This window comes from Pogona vitticeps, chromosome 5 (assembly GCF_051106095.1).
Source record: "Pogona vitticeps strain Pit_001003342236 chromosome 5, PviZW2.1, whole genome shotgun sequence".
Lineage (NCBI taxonomy): Eukaryota > Metazoa > Chordata > Lepidosauria > Squamata > Agamidae > Pogona > Pogona vitticeps.
The window spans coordinates 162450778-162473564 of record NC_135787.1 but is presented as its reverse complement, the minus strand read 5'-3'; the positions used below and the strand labels follow the sequence as shown (position 1 = coordinate 162473564).

Sequence of the window (22787 nt, the reverse complement as noted above, 5' to 3'; positions counted from 1 at the left end):
TATTGTTTTGAGGACCATACGGCTTTGTTCTGATTTTTTCCAAACTTAGAAGTCACTGTTCTGAAACAAAACTCAAAACAATTACAAAACAAGGCTTCAAATAGAAACAGCTGAGATAAGCTATGTAGGGATGCTGGAGATTCACTTAAAAGGTTTGAATAACAGTCATTATTAAGTGTGAAATGCTACATTCCTTTACTAACAAACCATTGCATCCTCACCTGGTTATGTGGTCAGAGATGAATATGACAGTTGTATAGTCTCACTCTTATGTTTGAGAAAGCACACATTAAAATACAGCAGTTAGTCTTTAAGTTTTTTTCTGTTTTTTCTTTTTGTTTGTTTCTTATCTAAAATTAGCAATGCTGGTAAAATTAAAAGGAGAGAAAAGAAGGAAAACTTTAATTTTGTCCAAATGCCAAGGCAAACTCATATGGCTACCTAATTGGAAATATTTGCAATGACATTCACAATAATATGGAAAATTTTAAACACTCCTCTGGGTTGATCTTTCATAAGCAATCAGAAAGCAGGCAAGCTGCTGTCCTTGTTAGTGCTTCATGAGTCGTTGTATTGTTGCTGCTAAATCATAGCTATGCCAATATCTCAGATTTTTTTCTTTGATTATTGAGGGCAACCACTTCCCGTTTCGTGAGAGAGGCCATGAGAGGAAAAGAAACGTTTAAGTCCAGAAGTTTTCTATTCAGACTAAGCAATGGATTACTCTATCGATGCGTGTTTGTATGCTCTATAGTTGACACGCAATCGACGCAGAAAAAAAATACTTATTTCCTGTCCAGAAGCCAAGCTTCCGGAATTCAGCTACCTCTTCAGAACACGTCAAGGGGACGCTGTTTCTTGCTTCTTAAAAAGGAAAATTGATGGGCAGCCCGTAGGCTCCGCCTATAATGGACGTCCTCTTAAAAGCAGTGCGTGACGTTATCGCTAGGCGACTCCATCTTTGTCAGTGAACGAAATGGCGCCGTACTATGTCCTAGTCGGTCGGTTACAGGTGGGTGCAGTGGCTGGAGATTTCTTTGTTAATAGAAGAAGGGGTAGGAATTGTGAATGGCGCAGGCAACTGGTGGTCCGTTTTGAAAGACTGCGCGTGCTTTTCTTTTCCTGGGTCTTAGCATTCCCTCTCTCCGCTGTAGGTCAGTGCGTCCCCCATGCTGATCCTAGTCGTAGCGCCCTGGAAGCACGGAGCGGTCTTTGCCTAGTACAGTAATAGCAAGGGAAGATCTAACGCGTTATGCCTGCATTCTCATCCTGGCTTCTTGCTCCCTTTCCGAGGTGACCTTTGCCTGTTACCTCCACCCTTGTTGCCAAGGTGAGGGCAAGGTGACTGGCATCTTGTCCTTTTGCTCAGGGCGACATGAGTTAGAGTGGATGAGATTGACAAGAAGGCATCCCTGGCTCGATTGTGTTAAAGCCCACACTGCTTTGGGGTTTTTTTTTTTCTACCGTCGTATAAAGTGGTTATGCCAGGAGTGTTCAGAAAGCTTGACCTTAGGGAGAAAAATTATTCAAGAATATTATGTTATTTTATTAATAATTGCAGCTGCAGATTTTTCTTTACTTATTAAATCCATGTACTTATGTACTGTATAGTGAAATGTTGCTTTGTGGGAAGTGTTTACTCCCTGTGGGCTAGGAATTATTATTCTATGTTAGATCTCTTCCAGGTGATCTTCTGTATCTTCTAACATTTATTTTGGGAGCAGGATATTTTTGTGTAGGTGTAAAACAGGCTACTTCTAAATTCATGCTATATGATCTGTAAAATAAGTGTTTCTAAAAGATCAGCTCTCTTGTTCTGTCTTATTGAGAGTGTTCTGTAGCATTGTGGGACTACTCTGTAAGGATTCCTCATTTTCAGCAATTGCTAATTTGGATGGCAGATAGGTACTTTCGAATAGTTGCTGGATATAGGAGTAAGTCTGTTTGAATTCAGTAGTACTTTCTACTGGCTACAATGTTTTCCCGAAAATAAGACAGGGTCTTATATTAATTTTTGCTCCAAAAATGCATTAGGGCTTATTTTCAGGGGATGTTTTATTCTTTTCATGTACAACAATCTACATTGATTCAAATACAGTCATGTCATCTTCTTCTAGTTGATGCACAATGGTGGAGGGTGGGGTTACACTTTACTGGGGCTTATTTTGGGGGTAAGACTTATATTATGAGCATCCTGAAAAATTATACTAGGGCTTATTTTCAGGTTAGGTCTTATTTTTGGGGAAACAGGGTAGATGTGATAGAACTGTTAACTTACTTTTTTCATGTAAGATCCGAAATAAGTGGCACAAAAAAGTTTTCTTGCAATATAGTAGCTTGCAGATTTCATTGCTATAAGGCAATGTCACTCTAGGTGTCACTTTAAAACATCACAAATAATGTAGTGTCATTTAACACCATCTAGCTGTTTTCTGCTGCAACTCCCATCAACTCCAAACAGGCTAGATGTCATGAATGTTGTCCATAATAATTACAAGATTCCAGATTGAGGAAGCTTGCTGTAAGCGGCATTTTACTGATAATGTTACAGAATAATTATAATAGTTCTTCTACAAAACATGACTATGCATCAGAAAATAAATGCCATAAAGACTAAAACTTCTCTTTAGAGACATGGGGTATTTTAAAATAACAATAATAGTGTGCCATTAAGTTAATTCTGACTTATGGTGACAGTTTTCAGTGTTTTCCAAGTAGAGAATACAGTACTTGGAAATGGTTTACCATTCCTTTCTTCTGGGGGTGACCTGGGACTGTGCAGCTTGCTCAATAGGCTAGCTCTACTCACAGGAATTAACTCTCAACCTCTGGCTATGCAGCCAGATGCCTAAACCACTAAGCTATCCAGCTGGCTATCTTTTTTTAAAAGGCTGCACAAAATAGCTGTATATTGTCTTGAGATTATAATGCTGAAACCTTTTTTTATCTGTGTACACCTACTAAAGTTGAAGATATGTATTTTAATAAAGTGGTAAATGCTTAACTTGAAATAGTTCTGTTGCAATATGCTATAAAAATGGTACCAAAAGTATGTTCCAGAATGGGATTAAAGCTCGTGAGTCAAATTATCATTTGTTGTTCTAAACATAATTGAGGTATTGTGAGTCTGTTTTTAAGAAGCATAGTATAGTAGCAAATACTAATTGTGCCAAAGAAAGCTAAGGTAACTCAAATGTCAACTGGATATCCATTTTGCAATTCAACCAAAGATGCTAGATAAGTAGTTCATTTTCTATAGATACTTGTCTTCTTATGATAGTAAAGTGTACTACTGAAACACTGTGAAGATTTTCTGTGCATTTCATTTAATGATAGGTAGTCCTAATTATTTAATACACTTTTATCAACAGTGAGAATTCTGCATCTGCTACACTTTTTAGTAAACTTTAGACTGCAGTATTCTGGTGTGATCAGATGAACTTTCTGCTCAATGTGTGAGTCATAAAAGAGTACAGCCTTAAACACCACCTTTGACAGAAGGTTGGGTTGTAAATTAAATAAATAAATTAGTGAGTGACTTTAAGGAAGGTAATTATCTCAAGTAGTTGGAGATAAGTTGTTACATATCAAGATCTTTATAAAGTGTAGAGAAGTAGTTCCTGTCTTAGGTCACTTAAGATCCTAGGAACTGATGCTTTTAAAATGGAGAAATGATAGCTATTTTCATTACTCTGCTGTTAAAAGAAGGCTCCTCTTCTACTTCCCAGTCCTTTGGTTGTCTTTTCCTTAGTATGAAACTAGTGTTCTGCTACTATGCAGACCTTCCACTGGGTCATCCTATCAAAATATAATAACCTGGTTAACATAAAATAGCAGTGAATATTTTATTCATAGAGATACTACTTACGAAATGGGTATCCAGCAAAATTTTCCATTAAGCCTCAAGCCACTTGAGTCATTGTGCTAAAACTTTTAGAGTTAACATTTTTCATATTATTATTTTTTCCAGAATCTTATCAGGCACTTAACATGGTTTAAAACAAATACTGAAAGAATTATATGCTGACTCACACTTGCAGGCTTGTCCTAAAATGGTGTATACTAAACTGTAATTGAATCCTGTTATGAGTAGTAATAGTTCACAGTTAGAAAGTATAGGATCCACTCCTTTGGTGCAAGACCTATTAACATAAATGCATTACAGGAGTTCCCCAATATATTATGTTCATAACTGTAATGGCTTTGAAGTGATGTGTCGTTGTCAGCCATCTTGCATGTCAACTGAGGTAGAAAAATGAATGAGAATTCCTTTGAATGCAATTTTTTATTTTCTTTTTTGGGTTATGTTGTGAATTGAATTCCAGTTGTGTTCCAACATGCACTGGAATAGACATACAGTATTACAATACCAGCATTCAGAATGCTTAAAAGTGTATTTCAGATTCCATGAAGTGGTTGATCTTTATGGAGACTCTTGATTCATTATGAGAGTCTTAAGTTGCTTCCTCTTTCTAGAGGCATTCTGCACTGACATTCAATACAGGTTTGAACAAGAAGTTGTAGCATTGATTATTTTTTCCTCAGAACTGAACATTCAGTTTCAGAGCTTCAGCTGTCTTTTGTCATATAAAGACAGAAAACAGCTTTCACTCTTAAGTGCCTTTGTTAGGGACTCGCATTTAATTAGTAAATATGCCTAGGATTACACTATTAACTTTCCAGATCTATGTTAAATCTAGTCCTAGAATGCAAACATAGAAAGGTTTGTCAGGGCTTCTAACTGCTTCAGATAATGGTGCTAATCTATACTTGAAGCATAATCCTTACCTGTTAAATGCAGGCCATAGTTACTTGTGTTGCTCCAGTAATCTCTCTTGCAGTACTGCAAATAAGACATGTATATCTCTAATTATCCTCCTCTATGTGGCGTCTCAATTAAAGTATCCTAACATTTCCATGAAACCAAATTAAGGATGTTTATACTTTTATCCTGTTTCTTCAATGACATCACGAATAGAATTTGATCTTCATAGTTGTCCTGTAAGATAGGTTAGTCTGGCAGATGATTTGCTGAAGCCTGTTCTTTGTATTCTTGATAAAAATTGGCAGTTTTGGCAGGAGCCACACATGCTACAGAGATAGAGGAGTATAATTGTAAAAAAAAAATTGACCAAACTCCCGGAAGCAGTGGAAGACAAGAGGGCCTGGCGTGCTCTGGCCAATGGGGTCACGAAGAGTCGGACATGATTTAACAACTAAACAACAACAACAATAATTGTAAAATGGTATCTTAAGTGGCTCCCCACTTTGCAGCATGTACAGTGGACCCTCGACTTACAGACGGCTCGACTTACAGACTTTTCGAGTTACAGACTTCTCTGGCCACAAAATTTAGATTCGACTTGCAGCCGGAGAATCGACCTACAGACCAGAAAAAAAACAAAATGGAACAAAAATAGAATAAAAACTGCCAGTTATGGGATTAATCGGTTTTCAATGCATTGTAGGTCAATGGAGATTCGACCTACAGACATTTCGACTTGCAGCCACCGTTCCAATACGGATTAATTCCTTAAGTAGAGGGTCCAATGTAGTGAAAACCTGCAGGTAGAAGACTAGGTTAGAATATATTTGTGAAGGCTTTCACGGCCGGGATCTAATGGTTGTTGTGGGTTTTTCGGGCTCTTTGGCCGTGTTCTGAAGGTTGTTCTTCCTAACGTTTTGCCAGTTTCTGTGGCCGGCATCTTCAGAGGACAGCACTCTGTGTTCATCCTCTGAAGATGCCGGCTGTCCTCTGAAGATGCTGGCCACAAAGACTGGCGAAATGTTAGGAAGAACAACCTTCAGAACAAGGCCAAAGAGCCCGAAAAAACCACAACAACCACTAGGTTAGAATATTTTTCCTGAGGTACCAGCTGTGTTTTTGTTTGCTATTGCTTCAGTCAGATGTGGTGCTGGGTAGTCTGTTACCTTTCTGTCTTGTTCAGTGTATATGGGTCAATTTTTTTATTATAGGCTTTGAAATATGGATTTCTGGCAAGAATTGGGATTGAGTTGTGCATGGTATGGAAAATTGCAGAGGTACTGCAAACTTGAAGTGCTGAGGAACAGCCTTAATATTGGGGGTGGAGAAAGCTTACAGCCTTCTGGCAGCTTAATTCCCAGAAGCTTTGTTGGAGGCAGTCATTGTCCTGTATCTTGATGCTTGGCATTCCTCAACTGAAAGTATTTTGATTTTCTCATTGTAGAATTTGCATTTCCTTGAAAATGCTGCTGGTGAGGGCTGATCAGTCTCTTATCTGTCTCTTTCAGCAAGCCTTGAATAAATGTGTACGGAGGTACCATGTCACTCCCTCCCTGTGCCAGAGGGCCAATGTGGCTATGAGCCAATTTGAGCCCAGTGAATATGTAAAATATGAATTGCTTGAAAAAAACATCAACATTGTGCGAAAACGGTAAGAGCGTTTGTGAGTGAATGAAAGGGCAACAATTGTTCTGTATTAGCTCTTTTGCTAATCTAATACAACATTAATAATTAAATGAGAGTTAAGGAAGGTGAAACATTGAGTTATGAGGGCTGAATCCTTTTAGGAGTCAGTGCAGGCATAATAGTCTTGATTTCTTAACTAGGAAAGTAGGAGTAGATCACAGAATTATGACCCTCCTCTTTCGTGCTCTTCTGTGTGGAGTGCAAGTTTCCCCTGTTGGCTTTGCCTTTGTTGCCTGTTGCATTTACCACATTTAGGCTTTAAACACATTAAGAGTTTATGCATCAGGAGAGGCTGTTTGTGTGGCCATTATCTCCTATGTTGACTTCAGTCTTCCATGTATTTTTATACAGATCCTGGGGATAAGACTCCTCTTAATAATAGTGGTGAAGCAGAAGCCACAAGAAGGATTTTTGTTGGTGGTGTTGCATCTCTGTTACGTATAAGTGAAATGTACTACATCTTTAAAATGTATAACCTGAAAATGTAAAGTTCCCTCTGTTTATTTTCCAATAGATTGGACCGTCCCCTCACCCTCTCAGAGAAGATTGTATACGGCCACTTAGATGACCCTGTCAAGCAAGAGATTGAGCGAGGCAAGACATACCTACGTCTGCGGCCAGACCGTGTGGCCATGCAAGATGCCACTGCTCAGATGGCAATGCTGCAGTTCATCAGCAGTGGGTTGCCCAAAGTGGCTGTGCCCTCAACCATTCACTGTGATCACCTTATTGAAGCACAGCAAGGTGGTGACAAAGATCTCCGAAGAGCAAAGGTAATTATTTAAATTAACTCTTTTGTTAAACAGGCTTCCATAGCTGTACAATCCATCAAGCCTGCTGTAGTATATCAACTCTAGCAAGGTCATGATAGTTACTACTGTGCAGAGGCGGTTCTATATGGCCATACATATCAGGTTTACCAAGAATATTGTGAGTTATTGTTACTGAGATTTTTTTATCTAGCAAAAATGCTCCAAAATGGGAGATGGGAAGTTGGAAGTTTCCTCTAAATAAATGTGGTGCAGCGAGAACCTCAATGGTAGGAGTTAAATGTGTGAAATATGAAATCTTTTGTAGGTTCCAATTTCCCAAAAGATGGCTGTATTAGTAGTCTGTTCCAGCATGTGTAACCCACCCTCTCGCCCATATTCTAGTACTACTAGGACTAATGGATTTATTTCAGTAAGTGTTTTTGTTGAAAGAGAGGTTTCTTCACTGCTATTCCACTCTGTTCCACATTTTTCATCGTTGAAGTAATGGTTGGGAGCTCTGCTGCTCACTGGCAGTATAGCAAAGCTGTCTAGGAGTTGCTGCAAGGCTGCACAGGAAGAGCAGAGTAGGCAGTTTCTCATGGAACTACCTTACCCATGCAGCCTCACAGCAACTCCCAGGCAGCCCTGTGATGCAGCAGGACTCCCACCCTTTTCTTCAAAGCTGAAACATGTGGAACAGAATTGAATGGCAGTGACAAAACCTTTCTTTTACTTGTTATTTGTGATGCCCCACTTCCAGAATTTTCCTCTCTGTATAGATCCTCACAGACAAGATGACTACACTTCCTCTTCAGCCTTGTAGCAACTCCCAGGCAGCCTTACTATACTGCCAGACTTCACCTGGACACGGGAGTCCTTGAAATATGAAAATAGCATTCCTAATTACAACCCACTTAGCTATTTGGAGTATGATAGTTAGGCTGCTGGAATATATAGACAGTGAATATGGTTGCAGGGGTAGGGGCAAGGTGAAAAGGGATACAGAAACAGGTAATGAACTTTCAGAGTTTGATTTTGTAAGCACTTGCCAATAGGTAGAATAGTTGATGTAAATAATTTATGGGCTGGTGTATGATGACCTCAGAATCAGGAGTTGGTTCAAAGAGAATCTTAACTCATGAACACAAAATATTTTCATTTCAAAGACAGCCATTCTCATTGGAAGTAACAGTCTTCATTTTGTATCTTGAAGTCAAATGTTGTACAAGAATCTTAGTTGGAATGTTTTTGTAAAAACAACAACAACATTATTTGTGTCCCCCTTGTGGACTGCACTTGTTCTCAGTCTTAACACAAAACATGTACTTTTCAGTGGTCTTCAAGAGCTCCAAGTCTGTCTTCTCATATGGTCCATGGCTAGAAGATAAAGATCATGCCTTCTCTGTTTAGGTTGTACATCTAAGGTTGATGCATCCACCACTCATGGTTAGCGCATCAAGAGCTTTGGATCTGGTTTTGGCAGATACAGATAATGATGCAAAAATAGTGGTGCAAAATATTGGTTTCCATTAAATTAGCAGTTTTTTAAAGCAAGCACTTCAATTAAACAAATACTGTGAAGGTAAAACTGGAATGTTTGGGTCTGAGAGACAGATGCACTGTGCAGACATTGCCATAGCTAAGTCTGCATGGCGAGGATGACATCACTGGCAGTGGTAGATTGCCACTGATCAAAGAACCACTTCTTCAGTATTGGGTTATTTGCAACTAGCATTCAGTGAAGTGAAGTCATGAAATCAAAGGGACTCTTTTATGGCTGTCTGCTGCTGACATTAACATTCCTGCTGTGCTAGTGTAGCTGTGTGAGGAACTTTTGGTCACTGTGTAAAGTAGAAGAGGTGGCAATTACATTTGAAATATAAATAGAACGCTTATTAGTGTAGTTTTCACTTTCTGTGAAGATTTGCAGTAGGCCTTCTACTCAAACATTCTTCCATTTCACCTAGCTGTACCAATGATCTCACAGTTCTGTTCAACATCTTTTGTTGTGTTGTAGTTTCAGGATCCCTGCAATGCAGTTGTTGATGTACATGCAGCTTAATTGACCTTCCAAGCTGCTACTTGTGCTTCCTTGTACAGTTGTCACTTCTGCTAATTCAAGCATAACCATGTACAGATTGATCAGAGTGGAGGAGTCACTAATGAATTTCATGAGGAGAAAGAATCAGATTATGTATTGTAGTTTCAACATTTTGGAAGGCACCCTGAGAAACTGCAGAAAGATGAGATATAAATCCTCTAAATTGAGTGGTATAAAATTATGAAATTTGTTTGGCATTTTACAGCCATGTCATCCATAAAGAAAATAACTATATGGTGAAATATTGAGGAAAAAACTATAATTTTTATGTTTTATTTTGTTTTGTTTATATGCTGTCTTCCTCACGATAAGGGGATCCAAGGCGGCTCTGATGATGTGCATCTGGTCTTTATTCTCTGTAATAAAAATCATATGAAGAATTTTTACAGGTATGTTTCATTTTGTGTGTGAACAGGATATTAATCAAGAGGTATACAACTTCCTAGCTACAGCAGGTGCCAAATATGGAGTGGGCTTCTGGAAACCTGGATCAGGAATCATTCACCAGGTAAACTGAGTGAGAATACATTGAGTGAGACAATTTGTCTGTTTCATTACTATGTATATTGATCAGGTTTCAGGCAGAAGCTTCTCAGTTCCTCTGGATAATAACATTGAGTCTGGGACCATCTACATAAGAGTGCACACATGATTTCCCCCTTCTTGAGAAATACCTCTTTACACTTTGTGGCTTGCTTTATATGGATAAACATCCATTTTTCTAGTATAGCTAACTTGCCATTTTTTGCCTCTTGGATGCATGGTTCTGCAGGCTGATCAGCTGTACTGCTATAAATAATTTTTTTTACCTGCCCATTCAGTGTTACAATTGTCAGAATGTAATCTGATGCATAATTGTTCACTATACCTTTGAAGACTTGTGAACTGGGGGCATGATGAATCTGTAATATGCAGTGTTCTTTTTGCCTCTCACACTTAATGGTTGGTAGATCAGTGGTGGTGCTGCAAGGTCAGAAGACCAGCAGTCATAAGATTGAATCCACGCAGTGGAGTGAGCTCCCATCGCTTGTCCCAGCTCCTGCCAACCTAGCAGTTTGAAAGCATGCAAATGCGGGTAGATAAATAGGTACCACCACGGTGGGAAGGTAACAGCATTCTGTGTCTAGTCGCACTGGCCACGTGACCACAGAAACTGTCTACAGACAAACGCTGGCTCTGTGGCTTGGAAACGGGGATGAGCACCATACCCTAGAGTTGGACACGACTGGACAAATTGTCAAGGGGAACCTTTTACCTTTACCTGGATCAGTATACATTTGGATTCTGTACAAAATCACTTGCATGTCATCTTCCTGCTGAAATAACATTTGTTAAAGGTCTGTAAATGTTTCTTTTCTATAAACTAAACTATGAGCATTTCTGGGCCAGATAACACTAATTTCATTTATTGCAACATTAGTCTTAATCATGATACAAGGGGCTTCTGTTGAGTTTATATGGGGTTACCTCGTGGTTAACTGGTTGAGTTTTTATGAATTTATTGTGCTGTTAGTATCATTGTGATTGGGTTTACAGAGAGCAGAGAATCAGAGGAGACTGAATAATAGAAATGTATAAATGTTACAGAGGACTACTTTTATGTTGTTTACTACTGAACTGACTTCCTTCTGCCTGGAGTATAATGACTCATAATTTCAAAACAGCCAGTCCAAGATGACCGAATGTTAATCTGATGTAGTATCAGAAAAATGTACAAACATTTAAAATGTCTGTCACCTTAAAAGTCTGCTGGTCTTTTGCTAACTCTTGCTTTCCTTCTCAGATCATCCTGGAGAACTACTCCTATCCTGGTGTTATGATTATTGGTACAGATTCCCATACCCCCAATGGTGGTGGCTTAGGTGGAATCTGTATTGGAGTTGGTGGAGCTGATGCTGTTGATGTGATGGCAGGAATCCCTTGGGAGCTCAAATGTCCAAAGGTGAGATAGTGAGAACTAAAGGCTTTCCCGCCACATGAAGAACTGGGGTATATGAACTAGAGCCTAGGTTCTTCACATGGTCTGTGGACCCCGAGGTGCATGATGTCCTCTCAGGGAATCTATGAAGGCTTGAAGAAATGTTATAAAGGAAAAGAGTGTACAAATTATGAACAATTTCTATTATCATATGAAGATATTCAGATGAATGCGCCAGTGAAGGGCGTAGTAAGTAAAATTGAGACTTCTGCTAGATTTAGAAGAGGAGATTGAGAATGAAGGATTGAAGCTAGTATGGGAACAAGATTTAGGAAAAAGAATAAATGGTGAAGAATGGATGAAGATATGTAAAATGAGGGTTTTACAATTTATGACAATGAGAATAAAAGAATTGTTAAAAATTAAGTTTAACATGGTATTTGACACCGATAAAATTAACTCTAATTATATGAATGTCTGTTGGAAAAATATTCTGATGAAGAATTGTCTGAGGGAGACGCATCACTTATTGCACAACATTTGGAAGATTTGCAGCATAGTTTTTGTGAATATTTTCCTGTTCCTGATACACGCAAAAATTGGATTAGAAATCCATTTTCAGTTAATATGTACAAACTAAGGGGGCTCACAGCAGCAGAGAAAGACAAGCTCATAGAAATATCCACAAATGGTGCTCTGAAATAGCAGTTCAAGGAACAGTCCTTTTCAAATTCCTGGGTTCACCCGCAAGCAGATTTCCCAGGACTATTGAAGAGAGCTATGAAAGTATTGATGCCTTTTGTAACAATATACGGGTGCAAAAAAAATCATTCTTTGTGCTCATTTATCTTAAAAATAAGTATAGAAACCATTTGAAAAAATGTAGAATTAGAACTCAGAATACAAGAGTCAGCTGTTAAGCCTCATATGACAAGGCTTGTAAGTAGAATGCCGCACTAGCTTTCTCGTTAATTAGAATTATATGGATGTTCCCTTGTTTTCCACCCAACATGTATTTAATGAGGTACAATTTCGTACAAATTATGTTCATGTAATTTTCTACCTTTCATTTTTATGTGACTTTTGGATAGTTGTGTCATATTAATAATTTTAACGTGCTTATAATTTCAGTTTTTCCAGCAGGAATTAAAAACAATTACTATTATTCAGGCACAGTAAAAATAAATTAATAATAATAATAAAGTAATACTTTAATAATATTTATTTATTTATACCCTGCTCATTTAGTGAACATGCCACTACTCTCGGCAGCTTACAAAATACAGTATTATTAAAATCATATAAAACATAAACATATTAAAAGAAAACAAACCCTATCCCTTCCCAAAAAAATCACCTGTCTGGGGCATAAGATGGCAGACAATGGGCCAGCATAATTTTACAAAAGTGTGGTGCTTGGGAAGGCCTGGGTGAAAAGCCAGGTTTTAATTTGCTTGCAGAAGCTGAGGAGGGTGGAGGCTAGTCTTACCTCCACAGGAAGAGAGTTATAGAGCTGAGTGGCCACTACTAAAAAGCCCTGGTTTCTGGTTCATGCCTTCTGCGCCTCTTTTGGAGTGGCCGCCCGCAACATTAAACACTGGGAGATGCGGGTCTTTAATAGGAAGATGACCTGAAGAAAAGGCGCTCTGACAGGGAGCAAGGTCCTAAACCATAAAGGGCTTTTTAAATTAGCATCAGTGCCTTAAATTTGGCCCAGAAGCATACTTGCAGCCCGTGCAAGAGAGCCAGGACAGGTGAAATATGGTCAAATTTAGATGTATCAATGACCAGCCTGGCCACTGCATTTTGCATTTGCTGCAGCTTCAGAATCACCTTCAAGGGCAGCCCCACGTAGAGAGCATTGCAGTAGTCAATCCTTGAGATTACCAACGCACGAACCAATGTTGATAGGTATTTCCTGTCGAGAAGGGGACGGAGGTGTGCAATCTGCCTCAGATGGAAAAAGGGAGATTTGGCCACAGCCAGGACCTGTTTCTCCACTGAGAGGGCCGAGTCCAGAAGCACACCCAGATTTCGCACCTGATCCTTCAGGGGAAATGTGACCACATCAAGGTCAGGAAACAGACCTCCTAACCGATCAGGATGTCCGTCTTGTCAGGATTCAATTTCATCCTATTTACTGTTGTCCAGTCCATAACTGCGGCTAGGCAACATTCTAGGGTCTGTACAGCTTCTCCTGCTGAAGAGGAAAAGGAGAGATAGAGTTGCCTATCATCAGCATACTGATGACAGCAAACTCTGAATCTCTGAATGATGTCTCTCGGAGGCCTCATGTAGATGTTAAACAGCAAGGGGGAGATGATCAACCCCTGTGGAACACCACATTGTAGTGTCCACAGGGACGATACAGCTTCCCTGAGCTGAACTCTCTGGCATCAGCCATCGAGGAAGGAACAGAGCCAGGTTATGCTAGACCTCTGATCCCCAATTTCGATAACAAATCCAGGAGGATACTGTGGAATCATAATTTGTATGGAATGATTTGTATGGCATCATTCCAGTAAAATATTATAATAGGACTGTGTGCATTAACAGATTGACTTATTTCTCCCTTCTCTCCAAATATGAAGTCCCTTCATGAGAAACTTTAAATAAATATTTGATGCACTTTAGGGTTTTAAATCTTGAGTTAAGTCTTGGTAGTCTGCAGCAACAAAAGATGTTCAAAGGAGGGGGTCTGTGGTAAAGAAAATGTTAAGAACTGCTGAACTAGAGAGTATCATATAGATATATTCTTTGCATTTGGATAACAACAGATTTCTACTCTTCTTCATTCCTACATCTCAGAAAACTGACTTGCTTTTAGAAATCTTATTAGTAGATTGGCTCCATATGTCTGATATAGAAATGTCTGTCTTTCCTATATTTGCAGTAAGGACACTAGCACAAAGTATCCTAAGTAACTGTGAATGAATGAATGTTAGATGCGTTGGAGATGCTTTGTCTTGTTAACTTAATTTGGCTTCATTGATGGTTCTTCAGGTAATTGGTGTAAAACTAACTGGTGAGCTGTCTGGCTGGACCTCTCCTAAAGATGTGATTCTGAAAGTAGCTGGCATCCTTACAGTGAAAGGTGGTACAGGAGCTATCATAGAATACCATGGACCAGGCATAGACTCCATTTCTTGCACAGGTAAGGGAGAACCTTTCACTAACTTGTAATAGCCAGAGCAGTCCCTATCCATTTGACTCATGGATATTACTTGTTTGTTTTCCTCGGGATTGAAAGAAGAACACTGCAGTCAAAATAGAATTGCAGAAGAGTCCTACATTCTTTCCTGTAAATGGCAGAATTCAAATTGAGGTGAACCACACCAAATCATAGCCAAAAATTGCTCAGTGATGCCACTAACATAATTTGAAAGAACTTGAAACATTATAACCTACTTAACCACATTGTCAATGGTGTTTTATCCTCTCTCTCTCTCTCTCTCTCTCTCTCCTTACCCTTCTGAAGGAACTCTAAATGTTGTGCCTCAACACTGTGTACGAAAATGTTGAGTCAGGATTGGGTTGTCAGGGACTAGACTCCAGCTGGCTAGAATGAAGCTTGTTTTCTTCAAAAGTGAAATAATCATGCTCTAAGAACTACTAATCCTGGTTAACAAAAATGGTACTGTTTAGCCATTGGTAGTGCCTTCTACAGGAAGTTAATTCACATTTTGAAAATATTGGCTAAAATCATTTCATTTGTTCAGCAGTAGCAAAATGTGGCTGAATTGCTTGAAGATAGTACTGCCATGGTGAGAAGGAAATGGCGATTAACTGCTTTCCTTCAAGCACTGCAGTGTGAGCAGTTTCATATGCCTGCGGTGACATTAGAATGCTATGCATAATCATATACCGTGGTCATATATCATTTACTTTGACCATATAAGTTTGCTATGGGATTTAGTGTTTCAGCCTAAAACAGTAACAAGCTGATTTTAGAAGAACTCTTTTAGAGTTTTATTTTAGTAAATTTCAGAATTTACTATAATAGATTTTAGGGTTGCCCTATGACATGTTACTGAGGGCATCAGATTGGTAGTTGTCTTTGGACTGTAAGGAAGCCCTGAAGAACAAATGGAAAAGAGTAACGCCAGACTTAGAATATATGGGGGAAACACTACCCTCATACAGTGGTGCCTCGCTTAACGGGCGCTCTGTTTAGCGACGAAACCACATAGCGATGAAGATTTTGCGATCGCAAAAGCTATCTCTGCAATGTTTTAAATGGGTTTTTTTCGCTTTGCAATAATCGGTTCCCTGTTTCGCTTACCGATCATCGCAAAGCGATGGTTTTTTAGCAGCTGATCGGCGGTTCCAAAATGGCCCCCGGGTAAAAAAAATGGCCGCCTGCTGTGTTTTTGTGCGGATTCCTCACTTCCTTAAAGCGAAGATCCTCCGCCGTATGGAGGATCTTCGCTTTAAGGTCAGTTTCCAGCCCATAGGAACGCATTGAAGGGGTTTCAGTGCATTTCTATGGGCTTTTTAATATTGCATAGTGACAAAATCGCTTAGCAGCGATTTTTGCTGCACGGATTAACATCGCTATGCGAGGCACCACTGTAGTTTACTGAGGATTGCTTGTTTAGAAATAAGAGAAGGTCAACATGGGCATCTTTGCTGCTTCTAGAAACACCATCCTTCCTATCTGGATTTGCAACTGAAAGATCACCAAATAATGTGAGTGCATAATGTGTAAGATGTAAACAAGCATAATTTGTACTGATCACAGAGCATCTTTGTCAAGGGATCCATCTTGGTTTTCAGTGCCCTCAGCTTCTGGATTCATCACTCGAGCCAACATAATTATTTTAAATCTTGCTTTAAGCAAAATATTTTGTAAAATAATTAAATTTATTATTATTTAGGATCCATTATTTGTACTAGGTTACCCCAAATTATCTCATGAGAAGACTCCCTGGAAAAGGCCCTGATGTTGGGAAAGAGTGAGGGCAAGAGGAGAAGGGGATGACAGAGGACGAGATGGTTGGACAGTGTCACCGAAGCGACCAACATGAATTTGACCCAACTACGGGAGGCAGTGGGAGACAGGAGGTCCTGGCGTGCTCTGGTCCATGGGTTCACAAAGAATCAGACACGACTTAATGACTAAATAACAACAATAATCCCAAATTAACACTACTAAAGAGACCCAGCATTACAAGTCTGCATGATGCATATTAATGGCTATATTAATAGAAACACAACTTGGAATAAGGAGAAAATTTATCTCTGGAGCCCAACAGGACCCCTGCAGCATTCTGTTTTAGTCTATAGAGGATTATACAGAAAACAATGACAACAATCTGAAAAAAAAATCTGCTTTGATAGTCTTGAAGTGGTGTAATCACAATCACGCAGAATTTATGATACAGGTGGACTACTGAGTTGTTTTCTGTACCCTGTTTTGAGAGCTAGTTGTGGATATAGACACTGGAAATCAAACTGAACTTCAAAATTTTGTTAAACTTTCCCAGTCATTTCAGAAGGGATAAAGTAAAACTTGGTAAGGTTAATATATATTTATTTAATGGAAAGGGGAGAGGGAGATGAAATGCCATAGGACAACTAACCTCATAATTAATGAGGAATGCATACAGTATGAAGTAGTTCAGATTTTTTTTGAAGCTGTGTAAGACAGTCTGTGAATTCCCAGAAATCCCACTGGCTTGAGAGACCCTTTGTTATTTCTAATGGCACCTTGACTTATGAACTTAATCCGTCCTAGAAGAAGTTCGTAAGTCAAAATGTTTGTAAGTTAAATCAACATTTCCTATAGGAATGCATTGAAACCCGATTAATCGGTTCCGGATGTTTTTTGTTTTTATGTCGAGCCACGGGTTGTAAGTTGACGTATTAGTTCCCATAGGAACTAATGCAAAACCGGTTAAGCCGTCCTCTACCACTAGGGGGAGAATTTTTCTTCTTTTAACCTAAGATGAATTTAGGTTAAAAAAAGGGCAGGAAAGGAGGGAGGGAACAATGGGGAAAAGAGGAAAGAAAGAAGGTCATCACTGGGGCACACAGACCCCTCAGACAAAGGTTTGTGCTTTTAAGCACAAAAAGAGAGAAGACAGAGAGAAGACAATGGGCGGAGGAGAGAGTTTGAAATCTAAAACACATTTTAAACCCACACATGCTAAACCCACACATTTTAAACCCGCACATTTTAAACCAAGCAACTTTTAAACAAAACACATTTTTAAACAAACCAAGCACCTTTTAAACCCACCCACCAACACGTTTTAAAACAAAAGAGAGGTCACTTAGCTTTAGAGCCCAACAGCCAGCCAGACCTTTGCATACAGTTTTCTGATTTTAAAACCAACAGCCAGCACAGAAACAACCCCCGCCACCTAGCCCAACGCCAAGTTGAAAAACCCCTGTGTACTCACCCAGAATAGGCAGTCTCTCTGTTTTAAAAAAGAAAGTCACAAATCCAAAAATTAAAAAAGCCAAAAAATTAGTCTGTACAGTACAGTACTAGGCAGTGCCAGGCAGTACAGTGCCAGGCAGTACGAGGCAGTAGGTAGTCTGAAGGGTCTCTCTGTATTTAACTGCTGGGGCGAGCAATGTAGCAGACAAGCAGCCTCTTCGCTGGCTGATGGTTAACTGAAAGTTCAAATTTCCCGCCTTCCCACGTTTTGTTTTGTTTTGTTTTTGTTTTTTGGGGGGGTTTGTAAGTCGAGACTGTGTTTGCAAGTCAAAGCAAAATTTTGCGAGTGGAGCTGTTCATAACTTGAAATGTTCATATGTTGGGACATTCGTAAGTCAAGGCACCACTGTACGATAGTGTCTGGTTCTTGAGTGTTCTATACTCATGTGCAAAACTATAATGTGAAATCTGCATAAACTCACTTATGAATAACTTTATTGCTTCAGATTACTGTCTTATTTATATTATGGATTTCTCCAACTCCAGGAATGGCAACTATCTGCAACATGGGGGCAGAAATTGGTGCCACCACTTCGATCTTCCCTTATAATCATCGGATGAAGAAATATTTGTCCAAGACTAGACGGGCTGGTAAGAACTTACAGAGGAGCCAAATAAAAGAGAAAGCACTGGTTAATTTTCAGTGTTCTGCCTTGTAATATGATTAGGCTAAACAGGTACTTTACAGTTTTTGTAAAATACCTGTTTAGCCTAAACTGTAAAACAGAACCTGTCTTTGTGCACAGAGAGTTGAAACACAGACACCTGAGTATCTTCATGGCTCATTTCTGGCTGTCTGAATGAGGCATAGCCTTAAACTAATGGCTCATAATGTTGATGATGGGGTAAAATTATGGCGTTGATCTTCGTTAATGTTTGAGTTTCATTTGTCATTATACTCTTCAGCCTTGCTTGGATATATTTGTCCAAAATAAATTTGAGGTCTGGGATGGTCCAGGGACCAGAATCTTTTTAGGGATTCTGGAAAAAGGAATTCTTTCTTTATAGGTCATCATTATTGGTTTATTTCATTTTGATTTGTGTTTTCCAGCTTTGTCTCTTTTCTTATTTTAGACATTGCTAATCTAGCAGAAGAATTTCAGGAGCACTTGAAGCCTGATCCTGGCTGTTCTTATGATCAACTGGTTGAAATTAACCTAAGTGAGGTAAGAGAAGCTACTGTTTTCTAAAATATCTGAGAAACAAATGTTCAGAAAGGGGACTAAATGAGGGCATTTAAATACTATGCAGTTAAAGAGAGAAATGTGACATCATACCCTTCCTAGCACGTATTACTTATTCAAACACAAGATAGATTCTTGCATCTTGATATGTATGATGTGTTCATATTGCTATTTGAAATAAGGAAAGTGGATTTCTTGCAGATCTCTTAACTCATAGTGTTCTTGAAAATTTAGAGTCATTCTCATGAGCAACCATCATTTAATAGAGAAGTGTGTTGTCCCCCGTCCACCCCCCATACCCCAGCTTTTCTGGATCGTCTGTCACAGAAGATAGTGCACATATCTACTATTTTAGCATTTTAAAAATGTCACATGGTGGTGAAAAAATGTGTGAGTTGGTATTGTGCAAAAGAAATCATAGCATTAAGTAGTGATGATATTGACAATGTGTTCAACATGTTGTATTTTCCCCCTTTCTAAAGCTGAAACCCCTTATCAATGGGCCTTTTACTCCAGATCTGGCACACACTGTACAAGAAATTGGCTCTGTGGCAGAAAAGAAGGGCTGGCCAGTGGATATTAAAGTAGGTGAGTTGCATTTTCCCTTGCAGGTTTTCTAATTTCTGACAGTAGGTAGTTTCTTTCCAGCTTTAAACTGAAATGACCCTTTTTATCTGTCGGTAAGCATTCTATTCAGAGCCTATTCTGTTCTTATCATACTAGGAGGGACAATACTGTGTTTATCAGATTTGCAGAAGAAAATCTTCTGGGAATGTTGTGAGTTACAGCACTAGTTTATAGAAGGACAAGTTTCTGTGGCTGTAGGCATATAGTCGCATCTACTTCAGAGTGTAGGGGACATGGTGGCACTGCGGGTTAAACCGCAAAAGCCTCTGGGCTGCAAGATCAGAAGACCAGCAGTCACAAGATCGAATCCACGTGACAGAGTAAGCTTCCATTGCTTGTCGCAGCTCTTGCCAACCTAGCAGTTCAAAAGCATGTAAAAATACAAGTAGATAAATAGGTACCATCACGGTGGGAAGGTAATGGTGTTCCGTGTCTAGTCGCGCTGGCCACATGACCATGGAAACTGTCTTCGGACAAACGCTGGCTCTATGGCTTGGTAATGGGGATGAGCACCACCCCCTAGAGTTGGACATGACTGGACTAAATGTCAAGGGGAACCTTTACCTTTACCTTTACCTTACTTCAGAGTTTAATGAGCTCCATAGTACCTTTCTGTGAAAACAAGGCCTTTCAGTGAAAACAAGGTGTCTCACCATGATCTCCTCTTCGTCAGGGAACATGTTTGAGCTTTTTAGTTTCAAGTTATCTGTACAATTTTGACTCTTTAAAAAAATTTCAGCTTTGCTTTAAGACTCTGAAGCTAGAGCGGGCAAAGTGAGACCTGCAAGTGTCTGTGCATTCTCCATGCCCATGAACCCTATCCCAACCTTCCAAAGAGGACAGAATGGTAAACTCTGCCCCAGAACCTTCTGGGGAGGTGCAGTTTTCCATTTTATATGGCAAATTTACTGCCAGACCCATTGTAACAAAACAAAAAACAAACTTTTGGTGTAAAATCAGAAATGAGCAGCCATTCACTTCTTGTTCTGAGAAGAAAGTTTTACAGTACTGAAATAGACCTGGGGCTGCTGAAATTACTTTCAGATGGTAAATCCTTCCCCCTGAGTATTGTGGGGGCAGAATTTGCAATTTTTGATGCAAAACCCTTTGAGGAGGAAGCTGGCTGGATAGCTTCAGTGGTTTAGGTGTCTGGCTGCAGAGGCAGATGTTGCGAGTTTGATTCCCCAGTGGGCCTCCTGTAAGTAGAGCCAGCCTGTGTGGCCTTTGGGAAGCTGCACAGTCCAAGGGTGCTCCAAAAAGAAGAGAATGGTAAACCACTTCTGAGTATTCTGTACCTGGAAAACCCTGAAGAGGGTCACCGTAGGTCAGAATTGACTTGATGTCTCATGATGATGATGATTTAGTATAGGGAGGGGGAAGTGCAGGAGCCCTTCTAAAATCTGAGGGAGGAAAAAAATAGCCCCAGACCAAGGTTCCCTCCAAGGTGTGTATCTGTGCAACTCTAACCCTCTCCACGCAGCCCTCCTCTTATTCTGCACACTGACAGCCACTTTGGTTCTGGTACCCTGGGAGTGCGCGAACGCGTGCATGGGTAAAATTTTATGTGTGGGGCAGAACCCCACCCAGTGGGGCTGAAAATTAGAGGGAACATTGCTCAAGACCCTCAGAAGTTGCATGAGCCTAACGAGCGACCTCATGTTTAGATTGTCTTGACTGGAAAAATAACTACTGATCAGTTATACTTTTGCAATATACTTTGAAAGATTCCTCTCCTGTATTTTGTGTCCACAGGTCTGATTGGTAGCTGCACCAATTCAAGCTATGAGGACATGGGGCGTTCCACTGCCGTGGCAAAACAAGCACTTGCTCATGGGGTTAAATGCAAATCTCAGTTCACCATCACTCCTGGCTCAGAGCAGATCCGGGCCACTATTGAAAGGGATGGCTATGTGAGTATTTTTGTGATTGTTCTACTTTTTGGTTGGAATGCATTTCCTCACTTAATGGGGTGAAGGCTGCTGTTTAATCTTCTCTTGGCCAATTCTGTTCTTTAGGCACAAGTGTTACGGGATGTTGGTGGAGTGGTTCTTGCCAATGCTTGTGGACCATGTATAGGCCAGTGGGACAGGTAAGATGGATTATATGTAGAAGTAATTACCCTATTTTGCAGGCATTTTATGGCTGAAATCCTATTTTGAAGCATGATGTATTCAGCATAGAAGGTAAATAAGCAGGGAGACAATATACAGCCTTGTCGTACTCCTTTCCCAATTTTGAACCAATCAGTTTTACCATATCCAGTTCTAACTGTTGCTTCCTGTCCCACATATAGATTTCTCAGGAGATAGATAAGATGGTCATGCACTCTCCACTATGACCTCTCCACTATAACCCATAGCTTCTCTGAATTACTCAAGCCCCTTTGCCATGACAAGGCAGCAATCCGTGAAGGGGTCATAATCCTGTTACCATTGAGTCAGTTTTTGAGCCCATTTCAGGTGACACAAGTGTTTAGGGATTAAATCAAAAGTGTCACTTAAATCTGTTACCAGATTTCTCAATTTGGTAAGAGATCTGTGTCAATGGAATGTGTTTCTGTGGCTTGTTTGGCTCCTCATTATCACTCCTTAGATGGTGAAGAACGTTGGGATACTCTTTTGAGGAACTGAATACTTGCTGGTTCTGCTTCCCCCGCCTCTCATGATCTAATGGTTTGGTTGTGTACAAACACTAGTTCAGTAGCATTATACTAATAGTAATATGTGTGTAGTTTAAAGTAATATATCTTTCGTTAACCTTGACAAGTGTGTTGCTCTTTCTCTACTGGTCTTTCCAGAAAAGATACCAAAAAGGGAGAGAAGAATACAATTGTTACATCTTACAACAGAAACTTCACTGGTCGCAATGATGCCAATCCAGAAACCCATGCCTTTGTGACATCCCCAGAGGTATAGTATTTGTTGGGTTTCTGCCACAGGGAGGTGGGGTTCCAGAGAGGAGTGAACATGGCTATGCTTCAATTCTTATAGGACAGATAAGGAGATCCACATGCAAAATGCACTCACCTCAAGGTCCAGGCTGACATTCAGAGTTTTAAAATCTATTGATTAGCAAGTCTCTTTGAACTGCATACAAATAATTAGTCTCTCGAAAGCGTGATGAGTTTTTCCTTTTTCTAATGTCAGGTTTTTGAATGTTTTAGGAAACGGAAATATCGGGTTTTATGTGTTCCCCCCCCCCAAAAAAAAGCTTCTTTCTTAAGACTGTTTACCACCTGGTTTACAGATCAGTAAAAACAATTTACTCCTTAGCCACTCTCCCATTTGATACTGAAAGCACCTTGAGTAG

General features: G+C 39.7%; 1 protein-coding gene across 2 annotated transcripts in view; it reads left to right on the top strand.

Moving 5' to 3' along the window:
* The first annotated feature begins 629 nt into the window (after positions 1 to 629).
* The window catches only part of ACO2 (aconitase 2), a 30371-nt gene continuing 8213 nt past the window's right edge, over positions 630 to 22787 (top strand). Inside the window, exons 1-13 of one of the 2 annotated variants that reach the window (XM_073000154.2) lie at positions 845 to 1012; positions 1155 to 1330; positions 6274 to 6416; positions 6966 to 7224; positions 9720 to 9812; positions 11088 to 11246; positions 14226 to 14376; positions 18154 to 18258; positions 18742 to 18833; positions 19334 to 19439; positions 21231 to 21388; positions 21494 to 21567; positions 22276 to 22387. In XM_073000154.2, the coding sequence (XP_072856255.1) occupies positions 6343 to 6416; positions 6966 to 7224; positions 9720 to 9812; positions 11088 to 11246; positions 14226 to 14376; positions 18154 to 18258; positions 18742 to 18833; positions 19334 to 19439; positions 21231 to 21388; positions 21494 to 21567; positions 22276 to 22387 (1383 nt within the window). In that variant the 5' untranslated portion in view covers positions 845 to 1012; positions 1155 to 1330; positions 6274 to 6342. Of the gene's footprint in view, positions 1013 to 1154; positions 1331 to 6273; positions 6417 to 6965; positions 7225 to 9719; positions 9813 to 11087; positions 11247 to 14225; positions 14377 to 18153; positions 18259 to 18741; positions 18834 to 19333; positions 19440 to 21230; positions 21389 to 21493; positions 21568 to 22275; positions 22388 to 22787 lie in introns of both variants that reach the window. The other variant, XM_020787848.3, reaches the window with a different exon arrangement.